The sequence below is a fragment of the Hoplias malabaricus genome, chromosome 2 (assembly GCF_029633855.1).
Source record: "Hoplias malabaricus isolate fHopMal1 chromosome 2, fHopMal1.hap1, whole genome shotgun sequence".
Classification (NCBI taxonomy): domain Eukaryota; kingdom Metazoa; phylum Chordata; class Actinopteri; order Characiformes; family Erythrinidae; genus Hoplias; species Hoplias malabaricus.
Window position 1 is genome coordinate 81,560,204 of NC_089801.1, and position 23,342 is coordinate 81,583,545.

General features: G+C 43.7%; 1 protein-coding gene across 2 annotated transcripts in view; it reads right to left on the minus strand.

Annotated features, from left to right (window-relative positions):
- Window positions 1-511: 511 nt before the first annotated feature.
- radil (Ras association and DIL domains) overlaps window positions 512-23,342 on the minus strand; it is a 29,585-nt gene continuing 6,754 nt past the window's right edge. The window contains exons 2-14 of one of the 2 annotated variants that reach the window (XM_066661723.1): window positions 18,446-18,726; window positions 16,670-17,371; window positions 15,537-15,574; window positions 15,192-15,349; window positions 13,978-14,093; window positions 13,117-13,384; window positions 10,908-11,080; window positions 9,466-9,616; window positions 8,293-8,483; window positions 5,740-6,145; window positions 4,437-4,579; window positions 3,130-3,269; window positions 512-2,600 (exon numbers count right to left, since the gene is read on the minus strand). In XM_066661723.1, coding sequence (XP_066517820.1) covers window positions 2,501-2,600; window positions 3,130-3,269; window positions 4,437-4,579; window positions 5,740-6,145; window positions 8,293-8,483; window positions 9,466-9,616; window positions 10,908-11,080; window positions 13,117-13,384; window positions 13,978-14,093; window positions 15,192-15,349; window positions 15,537-15,574; window positions 16,670-17,371; window positions 18,446-18,726 — 2,867 coding nt within the window. In that variant the 3' untranslated portion in view covers window positions 512-2,500. The remainder of the gene's footprint in view (window positions 2,601-3,129; window positions 3,270-4,436; window positions 4,580-5,739; window positions 6,146-8,292; window positions 8,484-9,465; window positions 9,617-10,907; window positions 11,081-13,116; window positions 13,385-13,977; window positions 14,094-15,191; window positions 15,350-15,536; window positions 15,575-16,669; window positions 17,372-18,445; window positions 18,727-23,342) is intronic. The other variant, XM_066661724.1, reaches the window with a different exon arrangement.

A 23,342-nucleotide genomic window follows, 5' to 3' on the forward strand; every position in this document is an offset into this window, starting at 1 on the left:
GTCCTAGCAAGGTCAGGTCCTGGGGTAGTGTGGTTCCTGGGAGGTGGGAACCTGGGGTAATGTGGTCCTAGAACAGTGGTGTCCTGGCTTCCATGTTCTCCTCAAGTCTGTGAGGAGTTTGGTTTGTTCTGTGCTTTAACATCCATCCCACTTTTAGTGTAGTCTTGTAGCCTAGTGCCCTCTCCTGGTGGACGGCTCACAGAAGACTTCCTTCCTATTCTGGCCAGAAGTTTGAGGACAATCATTGTGTTTGTCCAGAAAATGAAGACTGTACTTATTCGAAGGGAGACTCTACTTGTCTAGGACGACTTTACCTAGATTTTGGAACAGTGTTGAGGATTTGATCACTACTGCCCTCATCTCCTTCTTTGTTTCACTGTTTATAAGGGCTTACGCATTTTTGAAGGCATTTACAGTACATTTTACAAAGACCACCACAGTGTTTTTTGTCCACGTTTTTCAGTTTAATCATGAGTGCACATTGACATAGAAACGTTCAAGTTTAATTGAGGAAAAAAACAACAATGCAGGTATGAAATATATTAATACAGACCATATACAAAGATGGAAAAAAGGGAAAAACAATACACGTAATTTTTGCATATCGTAAAAATTGTGCAGATTTAATGCAAATTATCTGTCATAAATAAAATGTCAACTTGATTGACATCTGTGTCTTACTGACACGCTTCTTATCAAGTTTAAGCAGACATGAAGGGTTCAATGCCCCGCTCAGGAACTGTTAGAATAGCAGAACATATTTGGTGAGGGTTTGACTCATAGTCGTGCCCTCGGATTAAGTGCTACAGGAGCTAGTTTAACACTTTCTGACCGGAACTTTGGTAGAAATGTGAAAAAGGTAACGAGACGTTATGAAATTAAAAAAAAAAAAAAACCAATTAAAAATGTTCAGATTATGTGCACTTTAATACGTATCTAGAGCCTTTAAACCCACACACTATGAAACAAGATCACCCACTCATTTGTTTTCACTTCCCTATGTCAGAACATATGAAATATAATGAGCCATTCTGAATTTGCTCTGCTTCAGAGACTTTAGAATAGTCCCGCCCCCTCATCTGAGTCTGGCCAATCACAGCGTTGGACCCGTGTTTATGTGAGAATGCATAGAAACGGAGCAAAATGGATACAACGAGTGCAGAGAAATAAGAGCACGGAATAAAAACAGAAAATGAGAAAGAGCATCGCTGCTCAGTGCTGTGTGCTCAGGGTTGGGGCGAACAACTTGCGGCTCATTATCGTTTAAAGGAACAGGTGCTGAAACGGGCTGTTCTGAACAGACGCTGATGTGGGGTTTAATCCTTGTGGGGTTTTGACCAAAACTGGTAAAAGACATTCCATAAGGGCCCAGAACTCTGTTGCCTTGTGGAAAAGGGGTAGAATATGTCCCCTATAAATATTACAGGAAAGTAATGAAATGAATGGAAAGTTAATAGTATAAAGAAACAGAGAAAAATGGACAGTGGACAGTGGAAGAAATAGATGCTAGAACCCGAGATAAGTATAAATATTTTTGACATCAACCAGTGCAACTGAAATAAACAGACATCATAAATATGCCAGTGGAACACTGTAGCCCAATTGGCCTATGATTTATTTGTAAAATATGTTTTTAATATGTAATAGCAGTTTACCATTCACTTAGCTGTAGAGGTAACGTCATTGAGTGAACATTCAAAAAGCGCTGTTTTTTTTTTACTGTTTTTGTTTTTTCCAGATGTTTGTAAACAGGATTTATTGTGTGTTTTCTGAGCAAGGCTGTCCTGAAAAGCTGGTTGTTAACGGCACATTGTTTAAAACAATTTACAGTAAATTTACGTATACTTCTTTATTTTTCTTCATTTCAAGCTTATAGGAATATACGAAAAAGCTATACAAAACATTCCGATCTTACGAATGACGTCCAACTGGCATAGCCTTAGAGCTTAGCTTAGCTTAGCATCGCTGTCATAGCAAAACCTCATGTGCAGCTGCTCCAGAGCATTTCTATTTATTGCCTGCCTTTGGAGATTACACAAGCTGCCCAGTGGCGTCCACTAGTGGTGAACCTTAAAGTAGCTGGATATAGGGGGTATCTTGGAGGGTCCGTTCTTCAGGAAGTGGTCACGTGCTGCACAGAGCAGCTGATGGAAATGGTCTAAAAAAAAGAATCATATAAATAATAATAAATAAAACATTACACAATGATGAGAAATCTTGATATGACAGCGAGGGATATCAAAGTCATCTCTTTAGCATCTGTCTGGAATCTCTTTCCCGGGTAACGTATGTGTGTGTGTGTGAGATCCTGTAAGAGCTGTAGAAGAGTTTTTCTGTGCTGAGGGTCTCCTCTGAGTGCAGCAGGAGGTCGCTGAGATCGTGCGATGTGCTTATACACCTTCTCTCCCAATATAGAGAGGGCTTTTTAGTTTTGTATTGTTTTTTTTTAAGGTGGTCAACCACACTTTTTGTTTTAGGCCTCTCAGACCCCCACCCAGACTCAGCAGGAAGAGGCACTGATCTTCTCCGACACCTCAGGGTCGGACTTAGCCACGAGGAACCGGAGCCGACCTCCACCCAGCCGGATCAGGTCCACAGCACTGAGAGAGAAAGAGAGAGAGAGCGAGAGAGAGAGAGAGAGAGAGAGAGAGTTTAATATAGCATTAATGTCCCCTTTCCACCAAAAGTATTCTGGTTCTGGACCTGGTTCCTTTCACGATTCTTGGAACCTCTCAAGCAGTTTTCATGGGAACCAAGTATCCATCATCAGAGGGGCATTAAGGGGTTCTGTGGTGAAGGCAGCCAACGTGCTTTGTGACATGTTGAAGGTAGCCCCAAAACACACACAGATGGAGCATTTTCCTGCTTTTATATACTTTTATTTATTTGCGTAACAACCTGTACATGACAATCCAGTTCCACTTCTTGACAGAACTTTATTTGAGGCTCTGTGCTCTTTCTGGTGCTTTTTAACTCGTCCCATCCACAGAAGCCAGCATGGTTCTGCTATTCTTTGTTCCAGCTGGGAACATCATTGTCTTATTTGGGAAGCCATTTGGATCTACATTGGTGGAAAAGGACTACAACAGTGTTATATAAGGGTGTATATATAAGAGTGTAAAAGTGCACCTCTGGTAATCTGCTCCAATGAGGCTGGTTCCATTAACAGCGAGGATTCTGTCTCCAATGTGCAGACGTCCATCTGAAGCAGCCGGACCCTCAGGGATCAGTGTCCGGATGTAGATTCCAGGTGAGTTCAGGGGGGTGTGCTGCACATACAGAGATTAAACCAGAGGCAAAGCCTTCACAAAGCATCCAGAATCCTGAATTATACACACCACATCCACACACTTGTAAAATCTCTATTCAAACAGTGCCAAAAGGATGGGAAAATCTGGAGCTCCTGCACTTTTTACACTGCAAGGTACCTACTCTACTCGACTTTCTGCACTCTCTGTCCCTGTCTGTAACAGGAACAGTGGGCTTTGGAAACCACAACAACGGCGGCGGAAACGTTAAGCGGTGTTTACTCGTGGTGCTGTTGTTGTTGTTGTTTGGGACTGAACACAGCTCCGTCATCAGTTCAGACAGATCAGTAGAGTTTGTTCCTTCCTTGTTGCAGCGTCCAGCTCTCGCTGGATTCTTTCGTCGGCCACCGATCCAAGGAGCGTTTGAACCTCTTCAAAAGACCACGCCGTAATTTTACGAGCTGCCGTCGTGAGTCGGATAAAAACAAATGTGATCTTTGCTCCAGCTGGAGATTTTACAGATGGAGAGTTGGTGCTGGTCGTCTGCGTTGCGTGGCGTAGAGTGATGGACAATCAGTGCTCTGCAAGGTTTACACGCCACGGTTTAGTCCCTATTCGACTCGCTCTGAACCACGAGAGAACAGCCACTAAACAAGAACCAGCTTCCAGAACCAGGACCTGATTCACCTGGTGGAGGAGCCATGAAGCTAAGTACAGTAGAATAGACTAGCGTCAGGACCATGCAGTGCCGTAAGATCACCACAATGACAAATGTCAAGTAGAGGGGTATAGAGCCTGATTACAATGGGCTGTGGAACACTAGAACTGTGTTCACTGGAAGAATGGAGCTAATACCTTTGGGATGAGGTGCAGTGACAGCTTCTAGTCCTTTGGGAAAGCTGTAGAACACATGTTGGTACATGTCTATATGGATTTGCTGGCATTCAGCCACATATACAGGTGTGAGGTAAGGTAAGGTGGAGGGTTAGTTAAGGGTCATAAGCACCACTCCATCTCATCCTAAAGCTCTTGGATGGTGCTCCAAATTGGACAAATTGGACTCCATAGTCCAATGCCAGGGGGTCTTACACCCTTCCAGCCCACACTTGCCATTGGGCATGGTGACTTTAGCCTCATCTGTAGGTGCTCCTCCTGTGTGTTAAATGCTATTGCATGGGCAAAACTCACAAGTCCATCGATGAGTCCCATGCCGAGGCCGTAAGGTCCTTTGTCCAGGTCCACTACAAAGACGGAACAGATAGCGTCAGAGTTGGGATCCAGGGTGTGGGGCAGGGGGACGGGGAAAGGTAAGCCACAACCACTCAGAGGGCCTGGTGTAGGACGGACACACACACACACACACACACACACACAAACACACACAGGACGAAGTGTTTGGTATTACACACATAAACACACATGCAGTGAAGCAATGTGACAACACAGGACAGTGAGTGGACACAGGGTTTAAGAGCTCCAACAGCACTTGCTGTGTCTGATCCACTCACCGCCAGTGTGACAACAGAGCAGGGTGAAAGGGGTGTGACAAAGTATGCAGAACAACAGATGGACAACACTCTGTAATTGCAGATCTACAAAGACAGTGACTAGAAAAATTGAGGTGGTTATAATGTTTTGGCTGGACTGTAAATTGTAGCACTGTTTAAGGTGGAACAGAAAAATAACTCAAACCAGCAGCTGGCAAACAAGGAGCCAACACTAAGTCTATAAGAGTTGTAGCATTTAAGGTGGAATAGAAGAAAACTAAGCCAACATAACATCACTTTTTATTTTCCATATTAGTAACTTGAGTTGTTAAAAATCCTTTTTTTGATTAAATTTGTGAATGTCACATTTAAGGCGGCACCAAGCTGCAAGCGGGAAAATAAAAGTGAGCTTATGTTGGCTAACTTTTCTTCTATTCCACCTAAATTTGCTACAACTGTTATAGATTTCGTGTTGGCTCCTTGTTTGCCAGCTGCTGGTTTGAGTTATTTTTCTGTTCCACCTTAAATAGTGATAGAGTTATATTCAAGTGCTACAACATACACAGTCCAGCCATAACATTATAACCACCTCTTTAACCATATTTAAACAACATTTTTTTTCTCAAACATTCCATTCCACCTTAAAAAACGTTGAGCTTCTGAACATAAACAAACAAGAGAACTTTAATTGGTGCAGCAGGTGGGAATTGGTTTAAGGTGGAACTACACCATCAAATATGCTGCTGTTTGTGTGATTGTGTGAATATAGCGACAGCATTTAAGGTGGAAATGAAACTTCCAAGAACTCAACTTCACACTTTAATGTGGAATAGAATAGTAAGGAACATTCAGAGTGTATTAGTGTCCTTAGGGGAGTTTAAACACGTACCAGACTGTATACATTTCACACACACACACACACACGCGCGCGCACACACACACACACACACACACACACACTAATAAAGGGAGAAAACAGCCAGGAAATGCAGTGTGTGTCTAACCTTCGATGCCATTACTGATGAAGCCGTTCATCTTCTTGTGCTCGGGCGTGTGGTGCATGCAGCCGTTGGCGTGAGAGTGTGTGTGAGCACGTGTGTGTGTGTGTTCTGGATAGTGCGGTGCAGTGGATTGTGTAGTAAGGTGTGTGTGTGTGACCTCGGGGTACAGGGGTGTGTTGGGTGGGGTCAGGAGACTGGAGTCTGGAGCGTGGGGCTGAGCAGTGTGGCGGACACTCGCCCCGTTCCTGTAGTGCGTGGGGTGTGGAGGGCGGTCTGGTGGTCTGTCCTCGGCTCCTGCCCCCTCTCCTCGTCCCCCGAGGGTCCCAGGGCAGTCGCGTACCTCGCCCTCTCCCTCGCCGCGCTGGGGTGGCACAGGCCGGGGGCTGCAGTGGGACTGGAGGTGCTCACGCTACAAAATATAGGGAAGAATTGGGGAATTAAATTTATTTAAGGTGGACTCGTTTTGAGCTCAGATGTTTAGGAATGGACATTACAGATGAGAGCAATGTTCTCCCCATGTCCTTTAAATGCACCTGTTCCTTTAAATGATAATGAGCCACTCGCTGTTCACCCCAACCCTGAGCGCACAGAAGTGGTTTTGCCCGTTTTCGCTCGATTCTCTTTCTTCTCTGTTCTCATTTTCTCAGTTTTTACACTATTCACTATTCCATTATTTCTCCACACTCGATGTGTCTATTTTGCTGCATGTAGGTCCAGTGCTGTGATTGGTCAGACTCAGACGAGGGGCGGGGCAACTCTAACACGCCTACACTCTACGTAGGATACAGCCCAATATCAGAATGACTTGTTCTATGCCATGTTTACTGACTTAGACAGACTACAAATATCTGACAGGGCGGTCGTGTCTTGTTTTACAGTGTGTTGTTAGGTGGACTCTAAATTCTTTTATAATATGTGCCCTTTAAAGCAACACTATGTAAGATTTGGTATTTTAGTTCCTGGGTTGCCCCTACAGTTACAGGGTGTAATTCGCTTTTACAGCACTCTCCTGAAATCAAGCAGATAAGGGGAAAGTGTTGGGGTGGTTTCCTACCCTCCTCCAAAAATTACATAGTGCAGTTTCTTCAGTGCTGAGCCCGGAGGAGCAATGACAGAGGTTCTATTCTCTTAATCACAGGTCAGTGAAGCATCACAGTGATTTTGAAGCTGGAATTTTAAAGTAAAAAAACCACTTATTGTTGCTTTAAGTGTTATTTTGGCCAGTTTGTTCATGCAGAAGGGTCTCTTCTATGCAGCACCAAGGCCCTAAATAGTGTACCTTGGCAACGATAATCAAACAAAGCTGAGCATGTTTGGCATAATCTTGTAACAATGCCTCTGTATGGCAGAGATGTGGAGGGTTTGTCTGCAAGGGATTAAAATACACACACACACACACACACACACACACACACACACACACATGGTGGCCATAATCCGGCCAGAAGAGAGGCGCTTAATTACAAAGCTAATCCTTTAATCAGATTAACTGTGACTCTCGTGTCTACCAATTTTGGTTTGGGCCAGAGCTCGGAATCTGCCTTGGTCCTCGACTGCAGACGTGACGAACCAGTGCTTGGTTGAACCAAAAAGAACTGTTATGCGTACACACCTGGTGCTAATAGCTGTGTAGCTATCGCTTTTATAATCTGGTTTCAGTGTGGACATATTTCACTAATAAATGTACAATGTCTACAAAATATAGTTTTCCCTTCTTGAATGTTTAGCAGGTAGTGTCGCAGTCACACAACTCCAGGGACCTGGAAGTTATGGGTTCGAGTCCCGCTCCGGGTGACTGTCTCTGAGGAGTTTGGTGTGTTCTCCCTGTGTCCGTGTGGGTTTCCTCCGTGACCCTGGACAACTGGACAAGCAGTTAGAGGCAATGAATTAATGAATTAATGAAATCTCAAGTGTTAACAGCACTGTTTCTATGATAGTTCTTTTGGGTGCATAACAGAGAGCAGGTATAGATTTAGTGAAACAGCGCCACCACAGGACAGGAGTTCAATTTGTGATTCTAAAGTAATGACCAATCATAACCGAGAAATGTTACTCACATCTAAGGGGTCTCCTTTTATCTGATTTTATCACTTTTTAATACTGAATTAAGGTGTTCAGTGCACTCTAATGTGTGTATATGGAGTCAACCAACCCACACACTGTGAAACAAGACCACACATTCAGTTATTTCTGGGCTGCCTAAGTCAGAAAATGTGGGATAAAATGAGTTTTCCTGATTCCGCTGCATTTCAGACTCTTTAAAATGACCCCGCCCCCTTGTCCAAGTCTGTCCAATCACAGCACTGGACCCGGTTTATGTGAGGGTGCATAGACGAGTTGAAAAGCAGGTAAACAATGAGTGTGAAAATGACAACTTAAAAGAAACAGAACTGAGCGAAAGCTTCCACTCCTCGCTCCTCGCTGCTGTGCGCTCGGGGTCGGGGTGAACAGCGAGCAGCTCATTACCATTTAAAGGAACAGGAGATTCTGCACAGTGCTGTATAGGCAGGTCTGTTTGGACACTGCTGTGGGGTTTTGACCAAATGCAGTGTATACCTGAACATCCTGCCTATCTGAACTGCCATTGGCCGGATGGGTCTTGGTGCGGAGACCCCAGAGGAAGTGCCTGATGTAAAGTAGCTGCCTGTAGATGCTGTCCTCCACACCGTCACTCTCCAAGTCCACCTTAAATCCAGCGCTAGGCAGCATGATAGGAGGGTGGTTCTCAAAGCTTTCCAGGAGATCCACTGTAACACAAGAAATCATAGACTACACACCTTCTTACGTACAATAACAGTACAGCCTGCCTGTCAAAAGCAATGGTTCGTCGGCCTACAACAGCTATGGGTCAATCCAGATGGACAATGCTAGTCAAAGCAGGTATCTGCAGGTATCTTTAGCAGTGGCTAAATTTGTATGTGAAAATCCCTATGGGAAAATGAATGAGGACAACCAACAACCAGCAGATGGCGCAGGTCTGCCACATTCCTTCCAATACACTGTTGACATAAAAGTTTATACTGAATGATCACTGGATTAGGAACATCAACCTTGTGTCTACACTCACTGACCACACAGGAGCACTTTGCGGATCTACAATTAAAACCTGTAGTTCATCTGTTGTTCTGCATACTTCCTTATCCCCATTCCACCCTGTTCTTCACTGATCAGGACCCCCACAGAGCAGGTGTGATGTGGTGGTGGATCTTTCTGAGCGCTGCAGTGTGGCGATGCATTGGTGGTGTATTGTTGTGTGTCGTGTCAGTACGAGTGGATCAGATAAAGCCCTCAGCATCTGAACTGAGAATAGTCCACCAACCAAAAACATCCAGCCGACAGCGTCCTGTGTCACTGATGAAGGACTAGAGGACGAGCGACACACACTGTGCAGCGACAGATGAGCTACTGTCTCTGACTCTACATCTACAAGGTGGACCAACGAGGGAGGAGTGTCTCACAGAGTGGACAGAGAGTGGACACAGAGTTTAAAAACTCCAGCAGCACTTGCTTTGTCTGATCCACTCTACACCAGCACAACACACACACATCATCAGTGTCAAAGTAGCACACCAGCCAAATTATACCGGCTCTGTGGGGGTTCTGACCATTGAAGAGCAGGGTGAAATGGGGATAAGAAAGTATGCAGAGCAACGGGTTGACTAAAGTCTGTAATTGTAGAACTATTAGCAGCTGGTGGTCCCCATAATGAAGACGAGTCCCCACACTCACCTGTCCTGTAGATGTAGGCTTCATCTTCACTGCTTGGTTGCCACATTGGGAGATGGCCCACCTCAGCGATGAGCTGGTACTGGGTGAGGATTCTGTGAAGCTGGACGGGTTTCAGAGTGGGGTGTTCGGCACACAGCACCTTCCAACTCATCTACACACACACACACACAAACACACACACACACACACCCTTAGACTACAAATAGTGCTTTTCCACTGCATGGTACTGACTCTACTGGACTCTACTCTCTGTTTGTTCCCTGGTCCCTTGTTGTTTTTTCACCACAGCTCCCTGCCCCCTCTCTCTGAAATGTATTGGGTGTCATCTCAAAACCCTGGTTCTAACAGGAACAGTGGGCTTTGGGAACCACAAAAACGGCGGCGGTAACGTTGAGCGGTGTTTACTCATGGTGTATTGGCGTGTTGTTGTTGTTTGGGACTGAACACAGCTCCGTCATCAGTTCAGACAGATCAGTAGAGTTTGTTCCTTCCTTGTTGCAGCGTCCAGCTCTCGCTGGATTCTTTCGTCGGCCACCGATCCAAGGAGCGTTTGAACCTCTTCAAAAGACCACGGCGTAATTTTACGAGCTGCCGTCGTGAGTCGGATAAAAACAAACGTGATCTCTGCTGCAGCTGGAGATTTTACAGATGGAGAGTTGGTGCTGGTCGTCTGCGTTGCGTGGCGTAGAGTGACGACTCTCTCTGGACAATCAGCGCTCTGCAAGGTTTACACGCCACGGTTTAGTCCCTACTCGACTCGCTCTGAACCACGAGAGAACAGCCACTAAACAAGAACCCGCTTCCAGAACCAGGACCTGATTCACCTGGTGGAGAAAACCATAAAGCCAAGTATAGTTCAGTAGAGTATGTACCATAGAGTGGAAAAGTGCTATTGCACAGTTGGTGCCATTTAAGTTGGAACCGAAATTTAGAACAAAAACCTCAGCTTTGTGTTAGCTACACTGCGTCTCAACCTAAAACCCATATAATAAACACAGAATCTGAAAACTCACCACAACATGCTCTGGCGTCTTACCCTAACCTTCCATTCCACCTTAAATGGAGCAGTCTGGGAGTTTACTTGGTAAAAGTAACACAAGTGTAACCATAAAAATAAAAACCACACATTTATTTTAGCTCTGAGCTATTTTCACAGTGAACATATACATTAGCGCAGGTTTCCTGCAGCTGTAATGATCTCATTAACATATTTGATAATAATGATCTGGGATTGGTCAGAGGTTTTTTGTGATGTAACAATGTGAGCTGGTTTTATTGTACCCTAAGTATTCCTTTTTTTCCTGATGTACTGAGAACGACAGTGAAGTGTACGCTGGTAACACCGTGGACGTTTGAAGTTCAGGAGGAGTTAACCCTTTAAAACCCACATGCCTGAGCACAAGGGGTCTGTAATGTGGTATTGGCCTGGACCTATCCCACACCTGAGAGAGCTGTTGTACTGGCGTAGCGAGGATGCTAACGGCGCTGCACAATTTGGCGAAGAATTTCTGGGCGAGCTGAGCCCGACCCGCGCCCTTCGCCCAGTCCAGGATCATCCGCACACACGCCTGGATTTGCAGCACTCGAGACCGCTGGAACCAGCCCCTCGCTGGACCTACACACACACACACACACACACACACACACACACACACACACACAGAGCAATGTTCAGGGATGTCATGGACCACGCTTCACTGGTCACGTTGCAGAATTACATCACCGATTTCCTTTTTTAAAGGGCTGCTGGTGGCATATGTTTTGTGTGTGTGTGTGTGTGTGTGTGTGTGGAGAGAGAGAAAGAAAGAGAGAGAGAGGCCACTGTCAGGCAGTGATTATTTCTCCAGACGTCCATAATCCTCTTTGTGTGTCATAACAGACAGAGAGGATCAGAGGAGCACTTACACACACAAACACACACACACACACACACACACACACACACACACACACACACACACACACCACATTCCAGTTCCAGTTCATTTGGCCACTGGTACACAATGTGCTATTGGGCCATGTGTGTTTGTTTGTTTGTTTATTTGTTTGTTGCTCTGTGACTGTATGTAGTATATAGACTCTATGTAGTTTCCTTACTGTAGGACTTTGATGTGATATTTCCTCTGTACTCAGGTGTCCCTCACCTTAAATAAGATGTTATAACAGATGTACAGTTCATATTTATAATCCGCACTGTACCATTAAGACCACGCTGGAGTAATGGGCAGGGCCTGACCTGGCTCTCCATTCATAACTAGGCCTTGGGGTCCTGTGTTCAACCCCCGCCTCCAGTCACTGTCTGTGAAGAGAGAGGTGGGAGGGTGTTCTCCCAGTGTCTGTGTGGGGTTCCACCTACAGTCTAAACAAACATGGTGGAAGGAGACTCCAAGTGTGTGAAATTGTCCACAGCTGGTTGTGTGTGTGTGTGTGTGTGCGTGTGTGTGTGTGTGTCTGTGTTTGTAAGTTGTGAAATGAGACTCTAGAGGGCAGACGAGGACATCCTCATCCTCATCCCTCTTCTTCCTGCCCTGCATCCTTCAATTTCTCATTCTCTCTCTCTCATTCTACATTACCTCTCTCACCCTCTCTCTCTCTCTCTCTCTCTCATTCTACATTACCTCTCTCTCTCTCTCTCTTTCTATATTACCTCTCTAGCCCTCTCTCTCATTCTACATTAACTCTCTATCTCTCTCTCTCTCATTCTACATTACCCGTCTCTCTCTCTCTCTCTCTCCTTCTACATTACCTCTCGCCCTCTCTCTTGTTGTACATTACCTCTCTCTCTCTCTCTCTCTCTCTCTCTCTCTCATTCTATATTTCTCTCTCATTCTACATCACCTCTCTCGCCCTCTCTCTCTCTCTCTCTCTCTCTCCTTCTACATTACCTCTCTCGCCCTCTCTCTCTCTCTCTCTCTCCTTCTACATTACCTCTCTCGCCCTCTCTCTCTCTCTCTCTCTCTCATTCTACATCACCTCTCTCGCCCTCTCTCTCTCTCTCTCTCCTTCTACATTACCTCTCTCGCCCTCTCTCTCTTGTTGTACATTACCTCTCTTGCCCTCTCTCTCTCTCTCTCTCTCTCTCTCTCGTTCTACATTACCTCTTTTGCACTTTCTCTCTCTTGTTCTACATTACCTCTCTCTCTCTCTCTCTCTCTCTATCTCTCTCTCTCAGACGGTTGCCATGGAAGCAGCTGCTGTCGACGTTCTTAATGAAGACATATGACAGTGCAGGCATGGTTGAATGTATGTCTACGTGTGTGTGTGTGTGTGTGTGTGTGTGTGTGTGTGTGTGTATGAAAATGTGTGAGCCCTTATGGAGGACACAGTTTGAAAGACATAGAGCCAAATAGTAAGAAAAGTGCATGGAAACTACCACGTTTTCATCTCTGTACAAAAGCATGACACGGACTGGGACACGGTTGAGCAGCTGCACATGAGCCCAAGCTCACTCTCCCTCATCCAGAGAACACAAATGTAGAAAACCCCTGCTCCACAGCCCAATGCCTGGAGGCTCCGTACCCCACCCCCACAGCCCACACCTGGCATTAGGCACGGTGACCTTCGGCTCATGTGCAGCTGCTCCGGAGCGTCCCATACCTGTGAGGGGGTGCTCAGGTAGACGGAGCGCCAGGAAGCACGTGGGGCCTGTACCTTTATCGATGAACAGATTGAAGAGGGAGGCGTTGGTGAAGAAGAAGAGGTATGCGAACATCTGGCTCTGGATCTCGGCGTGGACCTGGTACTGCTGCAGGAGGTCCGAGGTGGTCTGAAACACGCTCACCACCCTCCGGACCGCCTCTGGCATCACGCACACGGTGCACACGCACACCCCTACGGCCCGCCGGCAGGGCTCGGAGGAACCCCCGCCTTCTCCGAAGGGGTTGCAGTCCAGAACGGCAGGGAGCACCACATACAGTGACTGGAAAGACCAAGCAAGAGTCACTGAATGAATATAGATGTCCAATCACACACACACACACACACACACACACACCTGTAGGATACTTGTAGGATGATGACCCCATACATTCTCGTAAAGAATGTGATGGTCAGTTCAAGAGAGAGATGGAGGGAGAGGGAGAGAGAGAGAGAGAGAGAGGAGGAAGGCAACAGAGAGAGAAAGAACAGAGAGAGAGAGAAAGAGAGACAGAGAGAGAAAAGAGAGCAAGAGAGAGACAGAGAGAGAGAGGAGGAAGGGGACACAGAGAGAGAAACAACAGAAAGAGAGAGAGAGACATAGAGAGAGAGAGAGAAGAGAACAAGAGAGAGACAGAGAGAAAGAGAGAGACAGACAGAGAGAGGAGGAAGGGAACAGAGAGAGAGAAACAAGAGAAAGAGAAAGAATAGAGAGAAAGAGAGAGAGAGAGAGAGAGAGTGAGAGAGAGAGAGAGAGAGAGAGAGAGAGAGAGAGAGAGACAGAGAGAGAGTATGAGACCAAGCACAGACCCTGAGGTACGGACCACTGGACGGCAGTGAATATTGTAAAATGTAATTGACTCTACGCTCCTTTACCTTGGTGATGTAATAGACGCACTGCTGAAACGTGTACATTATCACTTCTTCCAGAACGGTCATGGCTTCTTCATTGGCTGATATCGTTGCAGAAAGGAGAGACTCTTTAGATCCAGCTGGAAAAGGTAAGCAGGATTAAAAGTGTAAACGTGACCCAACCACTGGGATCTGACCAACAAACAGATCAATGTTCAACAATCAAGCTGAAAAATGTCCATAAACACTGCCTTTAAAAATCAGCCCTGCCCCTTTTCCACTGCTAAAAGCTGCCCCAAGGTGGACTGCTCACAGTTTGTGTTTGAATATTTTGCGGTTGTCTGAACACATAATGCAGAGTTATACAGATAAATGTACATGATGCAGTAAGGTAGACTTACAGAAAGTAACACTCTAGTGTGCAGGACAATATTTATGTGCTGCTTATCAAAATTCGCAGTGTACTTTGTTGTAGGAGTCTACAGTTGGATTCAACCTCTCTCAGTCTAGCAGCTCGCACCTGGTACAAAGCGCGGCCATTATATGCTAAATGTGATTTGTAAACCTTGCTGAACACTGATTGGCCAGAGAGACTTGTCAATCACCACAACATGCAGACCTCCAGCACCAAGTAGCTACTTATAAAATCTCTAAGTCACAGCAGTGATCACTTTTGTTTTTATCCGACTCACAACGGCAGCTTGTAAAACTACACCATGGTCTTTTGAAGAGGTACAAATGCTGTTTGGATCGGTGGCCGACAACTGTCTACATTTCGTGGGGGAGCTGTGCTAGTGGCAAAGCGACCAGGGGACAGTGTGTTGAGCCGAGTCAAGTCGAGTTGAGCCGATGCAATGAAGTGGAAAAGCACCAATAGTTCGCAGTTCTTGAATTTCCCCTGGGGATCAATAAAGTATCTATCTATCTATCTATCTATCTATCTATCTATCTATCTATCTAGTTTGAGTTTTAATCTCTGAATATTCCACCATTCATTTCTATGGGAGATTTATTTTTATTAAAAATAATATACAGCACTATTCTCACTGCTGAGACCAAAACACAGATTGAACAGAATACAGTACGTTAAGTTGTGCAGGCTGTATTCATTGCAGAATACTGAAGAAGTAGAATAAGATGTAATAAGAAAAAAAAGCGATTTTCAAGTAATATAAGACAACCATAAAATTTCAAAGCAGATGTATGCGCAGCGTCATTGGTCTTGAATATGCGTTCACCTTTGTTGTCCATCATTTCTATGCTCTGCATGTATGAAGGAGACTTCTGCTGGATGAAGTACAGGATCTCGATGGCATTTGACATCCAGAAGAAAATGAATTGAAGGTCTGGCACAAGGTCAGAAATGCTGAGCAGAGACAGGGAGGCTGGGTCCTGGCTGCATTATACACACACAAATAGGCACAAACACACACACAAACACACTCCTTTATTCATATGGTAGTATATTGCAGATTAAACACAAGAAATGAAACTATGAGAGGGCTTGAGATCCACAGACATGAATGGCATATGACTGTCCACACAACTAGTCACAGTGCTGGAAGGTGGAATGTGATACTCACTGCTGAGCTTGCTTCTGTGCCAGTTCCTTTGTCTTCTCCTGCGACACACATGGACACACACACACACACACACACACACACACTGCAATTAGTGTCATCAGAATTTGAATAGCCTCACATGGAAGGTACAGTCTACCTCAATATAATCTGCCCTCCCTCCTCCCTCTTCTCTATCTTTCCTCTGGTTTATGCCCATCTTGGGCTCTTGTCATCTTGGGCAATATTCACACTGAGCAAGGATGACCTTCTGTAATTGGATTTTAATAATTAATCAGTTAAGGGAGAGGTCAGAAGCGGTCATTAAAGACTTGGCTATGGTGTCATATACGCCCTGCTCTGTGGGAGATCTCCAAATTACACCCTTCCCCTCCTCCTCCTTGTCCTCCTCCTCTGCTAATGCTGACTATCTGCAAAAGGTAAATGTTAAGCTGGAGGTGAACAAAGACAAAAGTCCATGTAAGGTGCCTTCATGACCTTCAAAGAGGAGATCCCCCCCACACACACCCCTGAATGTCTGCTCCTTCATCTTTAAGCAAATTTCATCTTTCTAAAATGTGGAGCTTGGGTTCTACAATCTCAGACATGTTTGTAAAATATGTGACATGTACGAATATGACAGCAACTTATTTAAATCCACAGGGTAGAGATTCAACAACATTTGCCTTATGACTTATGTCACCTTGTCCAATGCCATCAGTCTTCCAGACAGGTACTGACCCTCCCAGCACTGGAGATGCAATTGTAATCTAAAATTTATCCAACATAAAGATCTGACCTCACTTTTTATTATGTGGATGAAAGCCATCAGATCCCACTGCAATGTTCAAAAAACATTGAGAGGGCAAATGACTTACTGATATTTTCAAAGAATGTGTTAAAAAATGTTATAGTAGTCTAGCGTAGTCTAGGGTTTGATTCCCAGCTTGGAAAGGAGACCCCACCCTATACCTGTAAGGGTCCTTGGGCAAGACTCCTAATAGTGCATACCCTCCAAACTCCGTAACTTGTGTAGGGTCTGGACCAGCCTCAACCCATATATAGTTGAAGCACATCCAGAAGATGAATGAATGCTATGAATAAGTGTGTCTGCCCAATAGCATAAAACTGAAACCAATACCGAACAGAGCACTGACCCACGCGATGGTCTGAATCCTCTTGGCGATCTTCAGCAGCAGTTTCCCGAAGCTGCCTGGTGGGAAATTATTGGCAGAGTGTTTGATGCAGAGGCAGAGCAGGTAGGCCGGCGTCAACTTGTGGTCATCTCCACTGGGCTCGATCAGCGTCAGCACCCGGTTCACCAGAGCATCCTCGTGAGCCCGTTCAAACTCCAGCACCAATTTCCGCTTCTGTGAGTTCCGCAGAATGGGTTTGGAGTTGCGCTTGATAGATGACCCCATTGAATCTCGCATGACACTCCCACACATGCGACACGCCTCCCCCTTTTCAGCCCCGCCACCTTCGTTGTCATAGAGTCTTGCCAGAGCACGCAATCTGGTGAGGGACTGTGCAGGGAGGGGTTTTGCACTCAGAGGGTCTTTGTAGAGAAAGATGTAATGAGCACCGAAAGAGAGCAGGTCCCCATGACGGAGAGGTGTGGGACGCTCAATGCGAGAGAAGTTGACCAAAACGTTGCCATGGGCAACGGGTTCCAGGAGAAGCCTTGGGTCTGAGGACGAGGAGGAAGAAGATGAGGAGGAGCGTCTGGGAGGGGCCCGACGGATGCGGCAGTGAAGCGGCAGGATGTCCGGAGACGACAGGCAGATGTTTGGACGCGCTGATGCCGTCTCTTGACCGACAGTGTGCTGCTCTCGGTTCAGTAGGTATACGAGGCAGTCCTGTCAAACACAAGCGAGATAAGAAATCAGAACAATGATAATAAACATTCAATGTTTGAATCCTCTCAGGAATTATTCCCAGATTTGCAAAGATTAGTTAAGTAAGTGTGACCCTGCTTGACTTCCACCTAGACCAATTTTGACCATGATGGAGTATCTACATATCCCACCCTCAAGATTGACTGTCACAGAGGACCACTAGTCTGCTTGTGTTCACTGGAACTCAAAATAGGGAAACCACTGTGGATGGGTAACTCCAAACAGAAGGAAAAGGCTGGCCTTGCCCTTAAGCGACGGAGAGCCTTACACACTACTCGGAACCAACCTGGAGGAACAAGGTGAACTTGTCCTTAAGGGATGGGAATTGCTGACCCTGCAGAGCCTGAAAACACAATCTCAAGATACAACTGACCTGAGGTGGTTTGTAAATCAGGATGTCTCAGTTGGTACAGCATCAGACCAGACCTGGCTCACATAACCACTCTGGCAAGCTTCCCATCAACAGAGGAGTCCCATATTTTGAGCTTCAGAGCTCCTGGGAGTCCAAGGGCCTGGATCTGTAGTAGTCAAAGCCAACCAGTTGTTTCTGGTTGACACTGACAATACCCATTCCAACACAAGGCTCAGTATTTGGAGGTTCCTGCCTACCTACCATTGCCAACTCGTGAGTGACTACAGACTCCAAATGTTCAGTGCTCACTTGCCTCACACTATATTTTCTTTATGTTGACCTAGGTCATGATAGGAATCCTGTAGTAGTCCTTGCTTTTTGCTGGCTAATCTATACACTTCTGCTCCTTGTTGTGTATTTACTATACACACACCTTGCAGATCTATACTACTTCATTCCTACAGCACTAATTGTGTTCTTGTTCTGCTCTGGTTTTCACCACAGGGCAACTCGATCAGGAGGCTGACCATGCCCTAGTAGGTCAACTACACGACAGCACCGCTGACTTTATAATGAGGTTTCTGAGCATGGGATGATTACGGAACTTACTTGATTTAATACCAGGTAGCATTTACAGTACGTACAATACATAATGTTTCTTACTTTGTCACAGACTGACTGACCTGTCGATTGTAGCCTTGCAGCAGCAGCAGATGAGGGGAGTGGTAAAGGGAATGTTTCACACCACTCCCTTCCCGTTCCTTGCGTATTTCGGCCTCCCGAGCGGAGCGAGCTCGAACCGGGCCGGGCAGGGTGGAGTAGTAGCGTTTGGGCTCGTCTCCGGATATGCCCACCAGGTTGAGGCTGGTCTCACTAAGGCTGCGGCAGAAGGATGATCCATGGTGCAGGGTCATAGTCCCTTTAGCTCGGTTGCGCTGAAGCTTCCGGGCCTGAGCATTTATATCTGACACACACACAAAAACGCATACAGTCAACTACAAAGTTCCCTGCAAAAAATGACGTCTTGAAAAGTGAAATCATATTAGATTTAGTTGATCTATCTTCTTGTCATTGCCTGATCACTGTGTATATATCACTGAGTCACTTGCCAAGACATCATTTTTTGCATTGCAAGTCATTCATTTCCCAAACAAAATAAATGTTCAACCTCTTAAACCACAGCAGTGTTTCTAACTCTCCCAACCTACATATGGTTGTATGCCAAAGTATGGACACCTCTGGTCAAACTACATGCTTCTGTTGATTTAATGAGTAAAAATTAGCAACCCCTTTATAAGCATTTATAAATGTTAATGTAGGTTTACGCCAGGTACCATGTAGCTTCCAATAGCAGTAAATTATAGTTCAAACATAGTAGTAACATAGTCCTTACAAAGTAGTTACATCGTATGTTCAGATGAATAAGCTTAGGGTTCAAGAGGTTAACAGCAAACTTAACATTCCAAAGTGGAGTTTAATCTGAGCTGCATCCTGAGTTACACTGACCCTTACTGACCAAAGATGATGCAGCCAAAATGCACAAACACACGACCATCCATCAAGAAAATAAAAAGACACATTCCAAACAGGGCATAGAAAATATCACATAGCAGTGAGCTGGTGCTGATAAAGGTGGGTTTTTCAGATGATTGTGATAAAAAAAAGGACAAAATGAAGACGTCATAGGTCACTGTTTAGAGGAACATTAAAAATATGAATATCAAACTTTTCGAATGTTACAATGATTTCAAATTAGATTTGAGCTTAATATAATACCTAGTGTCTATGTATGACCTTAGATGAACTTCATAAAACATTTTGACCATTAAATGTGTTGTGTTTCTTTCAATTTCCCTAAAAAATCTAAGTTTGAGCTACAGTACAGGAACATTACATTTGAATTCAACCTTAACATTACACTCTGTCTTTGAGCAACAAATTATGACCTTCACAAGACACTGGACAGTTACCAAAATCTGACACCAGGATTTTTCAAAGGAGAAGCTGAATAATGCCTGAAAACTCAAATGCATGAATGTGGACCCAAGAGAGAAACGTGCAGCATGTGCTTTTCTGTAAAATGGATGGCGCAGAGCATTGTAGAATCATTGCAAATGGAAGCAAATAGACAGGTTTTGTAAAATAGAACAAGACAAAGTTTATAAACACAGACTGCAATACCAAAAGGCCAATGTACACTAGTGTGTTTTCTGAAAATGATAATACTAACTGGTGGATATGTGAAAAAGAAAATGTACAGAGATCCATACCATCAAATAACAAATAAGCGACTACAAATGCATGAGATATGTTTTTTGACCAATAATCAGAGAAGGTTATGGTCACTGTCCTAAGAAAATCTCAAAACGAACCAAAAGTTTGGTAAACATGACACAAATGCATATGAAAGCATTTTAAGTAATAAAATAAACACATTTAAATGGCATATGAAGTGAGTCCTACAGGTGGGTAGAGATTAACCCTTAGAAGTCATTGATATTGCCAAAGATAAATATTATTTTAATTATAAAATATTAATTCCTTTGTAGTTAATTGACACAAGTGATGGATTTCTGTTGAAAATATGAATCACAATTTTTCCAATTAATCAACAGTACGTTTCCTTAAAGTTATTTATTTGTAAATAGGTAATAGAAAATACAGGAAAATAGGAAAAACACTGTAACATTTTATCCACATAAAAAGTAACCCAATTGTAAATGCCATTTATTATGTTAAAAAGTAGCCTTTCACTGCACTAAAATAGTTACAGTAACTGCATTTACATACTACTCCTTACAGTTGACTTCTGAAGGTTAAAAGGCACATGAACAGCTGGTTATCAAGGTTCAACAGCTGTTATTTACCTGGGGTTGGAGTTTTGGAAGCTGGAACAACAAAGGTGTACAATATAGAAAATATAATATCAGTGCGTTTTTTTCCTTGTTTTGTAGTGCTAAGGTATTAATATGTGTATATTAACAACACAATAGATGGAAATGAAATGGTAGAAGATGTGTATATATTGATGGGGGTATAACTGTTAAAATCCCAGTCGATGGACATTTACGAGGAATCTGATGAGGAATAAATAATATAAAGCAATAATAAATGGTTTATAGGGTATGGCTATAAAATGGCAGCATGTTTATCCACAGTCTTATCAATAACTTTAATATATTCAAAAAGTAATGTGACAGTAAAGCATCAAGAAAAGCATCTGGCCTAGAACCTGAGCTTGGTCTAATGTGCAAATCATTCATCTGCGGGTGGTCAGCCAGAAATGGAACAATAGCAACATATAATTTTAATAAATACATTTAAATTTAAGCTACGTTCAAGTTCTCACAAATATATATATTTTTCTTGTTTATAAATGAGTCTGCGTGCATTAAAGGAGATGTCTACTGTTGTGGGGAACTGCTGTTTCCTTGTTTGTTTATGTTAAGAAGCTCAGCAGGGGGAAGAGTACATCTGAGTGAAGAAACGGCTGTTTTTGGTTGGAGTTTAACTTGACTGTAAATTTTTATTCACCATGTGAATTACCACAGAAACTCATTTGTAACTCCAGTTTTTTAGTTTTATTGCCCTTTGGGTCTGTGTTTACTTTCACGCAGCTAGCGCACTCCAGAATTAAGTCAGTTCCACTTTAAGTAGTAACTACAACAAAAATAAGGCACTAACCTACGGAACAGGAATAGTACACTATCATCATCGCAGTTGGTGCTTTTCAACATTTGGAAACTCTCCATTGTCTAAAAACCTCCAGATGCCATTTCTCAGCCTTGAGCAGAGAGAGAAAGCCTAGCACACCGGACCGAGACACTTTGTTTTTTTTAATCCATTTACTGACACTAGGGCTTCATACACACATTAGACTGGTTTTGCGTGTAAACGGACTGGAGAGCAGGACAAGCTAAGGAAATATCATAATCTTTTTTTTTAATGTTATTTGGCAAAAATCATGAACTTCACCTTTAAACGTATCAATCTGTGATGTTATGCCATTTCATTAAAGAAAGATACAGGCCACTTATATTTATGAATGTGAACCTGCCAAATCTGATCTGACCTGAACAAATAATCGTAATTTATAAATGAGGCTTGTAATGTAAACGTAGCCTTAAAACTGGCCTCTCAGTTGCCCTGCCTACTTTACTACAGACAGCTTGATTTTAAACACATTATTTTGTTCTTTAATTGTCTGCTGTAAAAGCAACGGTATATTGGACAATGTGTTGTTGTGAATAATATTACAGCTGTGAAGATTACAGTATTTTTTAATACGTACAATTACATTATATTTATGATGTTACTCATGAAAACACACTTTTTCTTTAGCTTTCCTGCTTCAAATGAAACCCTGTCCTCATATTGTTCACTCCTGGCTGTGGGTGCACTGACCATTCTTTCTGCTGAGACCTGAACAAACCATAACTGTTATTAATAATAAAGGAGCAATCAGCCATTTTCCCCTGAGTGTTCTTCCATTAATTATACATTCACTATTCTGACACCTAGTGGACTGGATGAGCCAAAAACTGTGTACAACGCCTGTTTTAATTGTAATCTATGGACTACAAAGAGACTACAAAGCAATTCGGTTTTCATCCCTTATACACATATATAGTAATAATAAATAATTTCATAAATAACATCTGATCATTTCTAGGGTAAAAATAACCAATTGCTCCTTTACCATAAACAAAATAAATAACTGTCCATGCAGCCCTACAGTGAACGTAAATGTGGAATGAGCAGTGGGACGTCAGGCAGAAGGGTGGTCAGCGCGGGTGGGGAGGGGGTGTGATGGTGGTGGACACCATACCTGAGGACTGTCCCCACCTTTAAGAATGGGAGTGCCGGGCAGTACCACGCGCCAGCCCCGGGGGGAGCTCCGGTGGGCTCTACCTTGCCCCACTCTACTCAGGGTGGACGATAACCCAGGAGAGTGTGTGTGAGGACCTGGGAGCAGGTGAACATCACAGCACAACAAAGTAGAACACATCCACATGTCAGGAAATAGCACACACACGTGTATATCATCACACTTGGGACAAAACCTTGTATCTCCATTTTTATTTTGAATTTTTTAAGCAATAATTTGTGTAAATGTTGCATTAAAATGTAATGATTAGTGCGCTATTATAAATAAATAAATAAATATATGCATTTCTATGTAGTCGTTGTTTTTCTATTCAGTTTTTTTTTAATTATTATTTGTTTGAGAGATGCAAGGCTTTGTTCATATCGTGACAATATGTCTCTACAACTACAGGCGACAAAAATGATTGGCTTACATTTCTAACCCAGTTCCAGATCATTTTGGGACAGTGAAAATGTAAAATGCAGGTCAAAGCAGAAAACAGTGATTAGTAAAATTTGTTTAATAAAAAAGATAATTAAGCGTCTTGGTTTATAAATGTTTCAATTTGTACATATTTGTTTTTTTCCGAGTTGAATGCTGGTAACATATTTACAATTTCCAAAAAACATACTGCTGCTTCAACAACGTAGAACTCTAATAGCACCCCCTTGTGGAGCAGCAGTCCCTCAATGTGAGTGAGTATGTGTGAAACA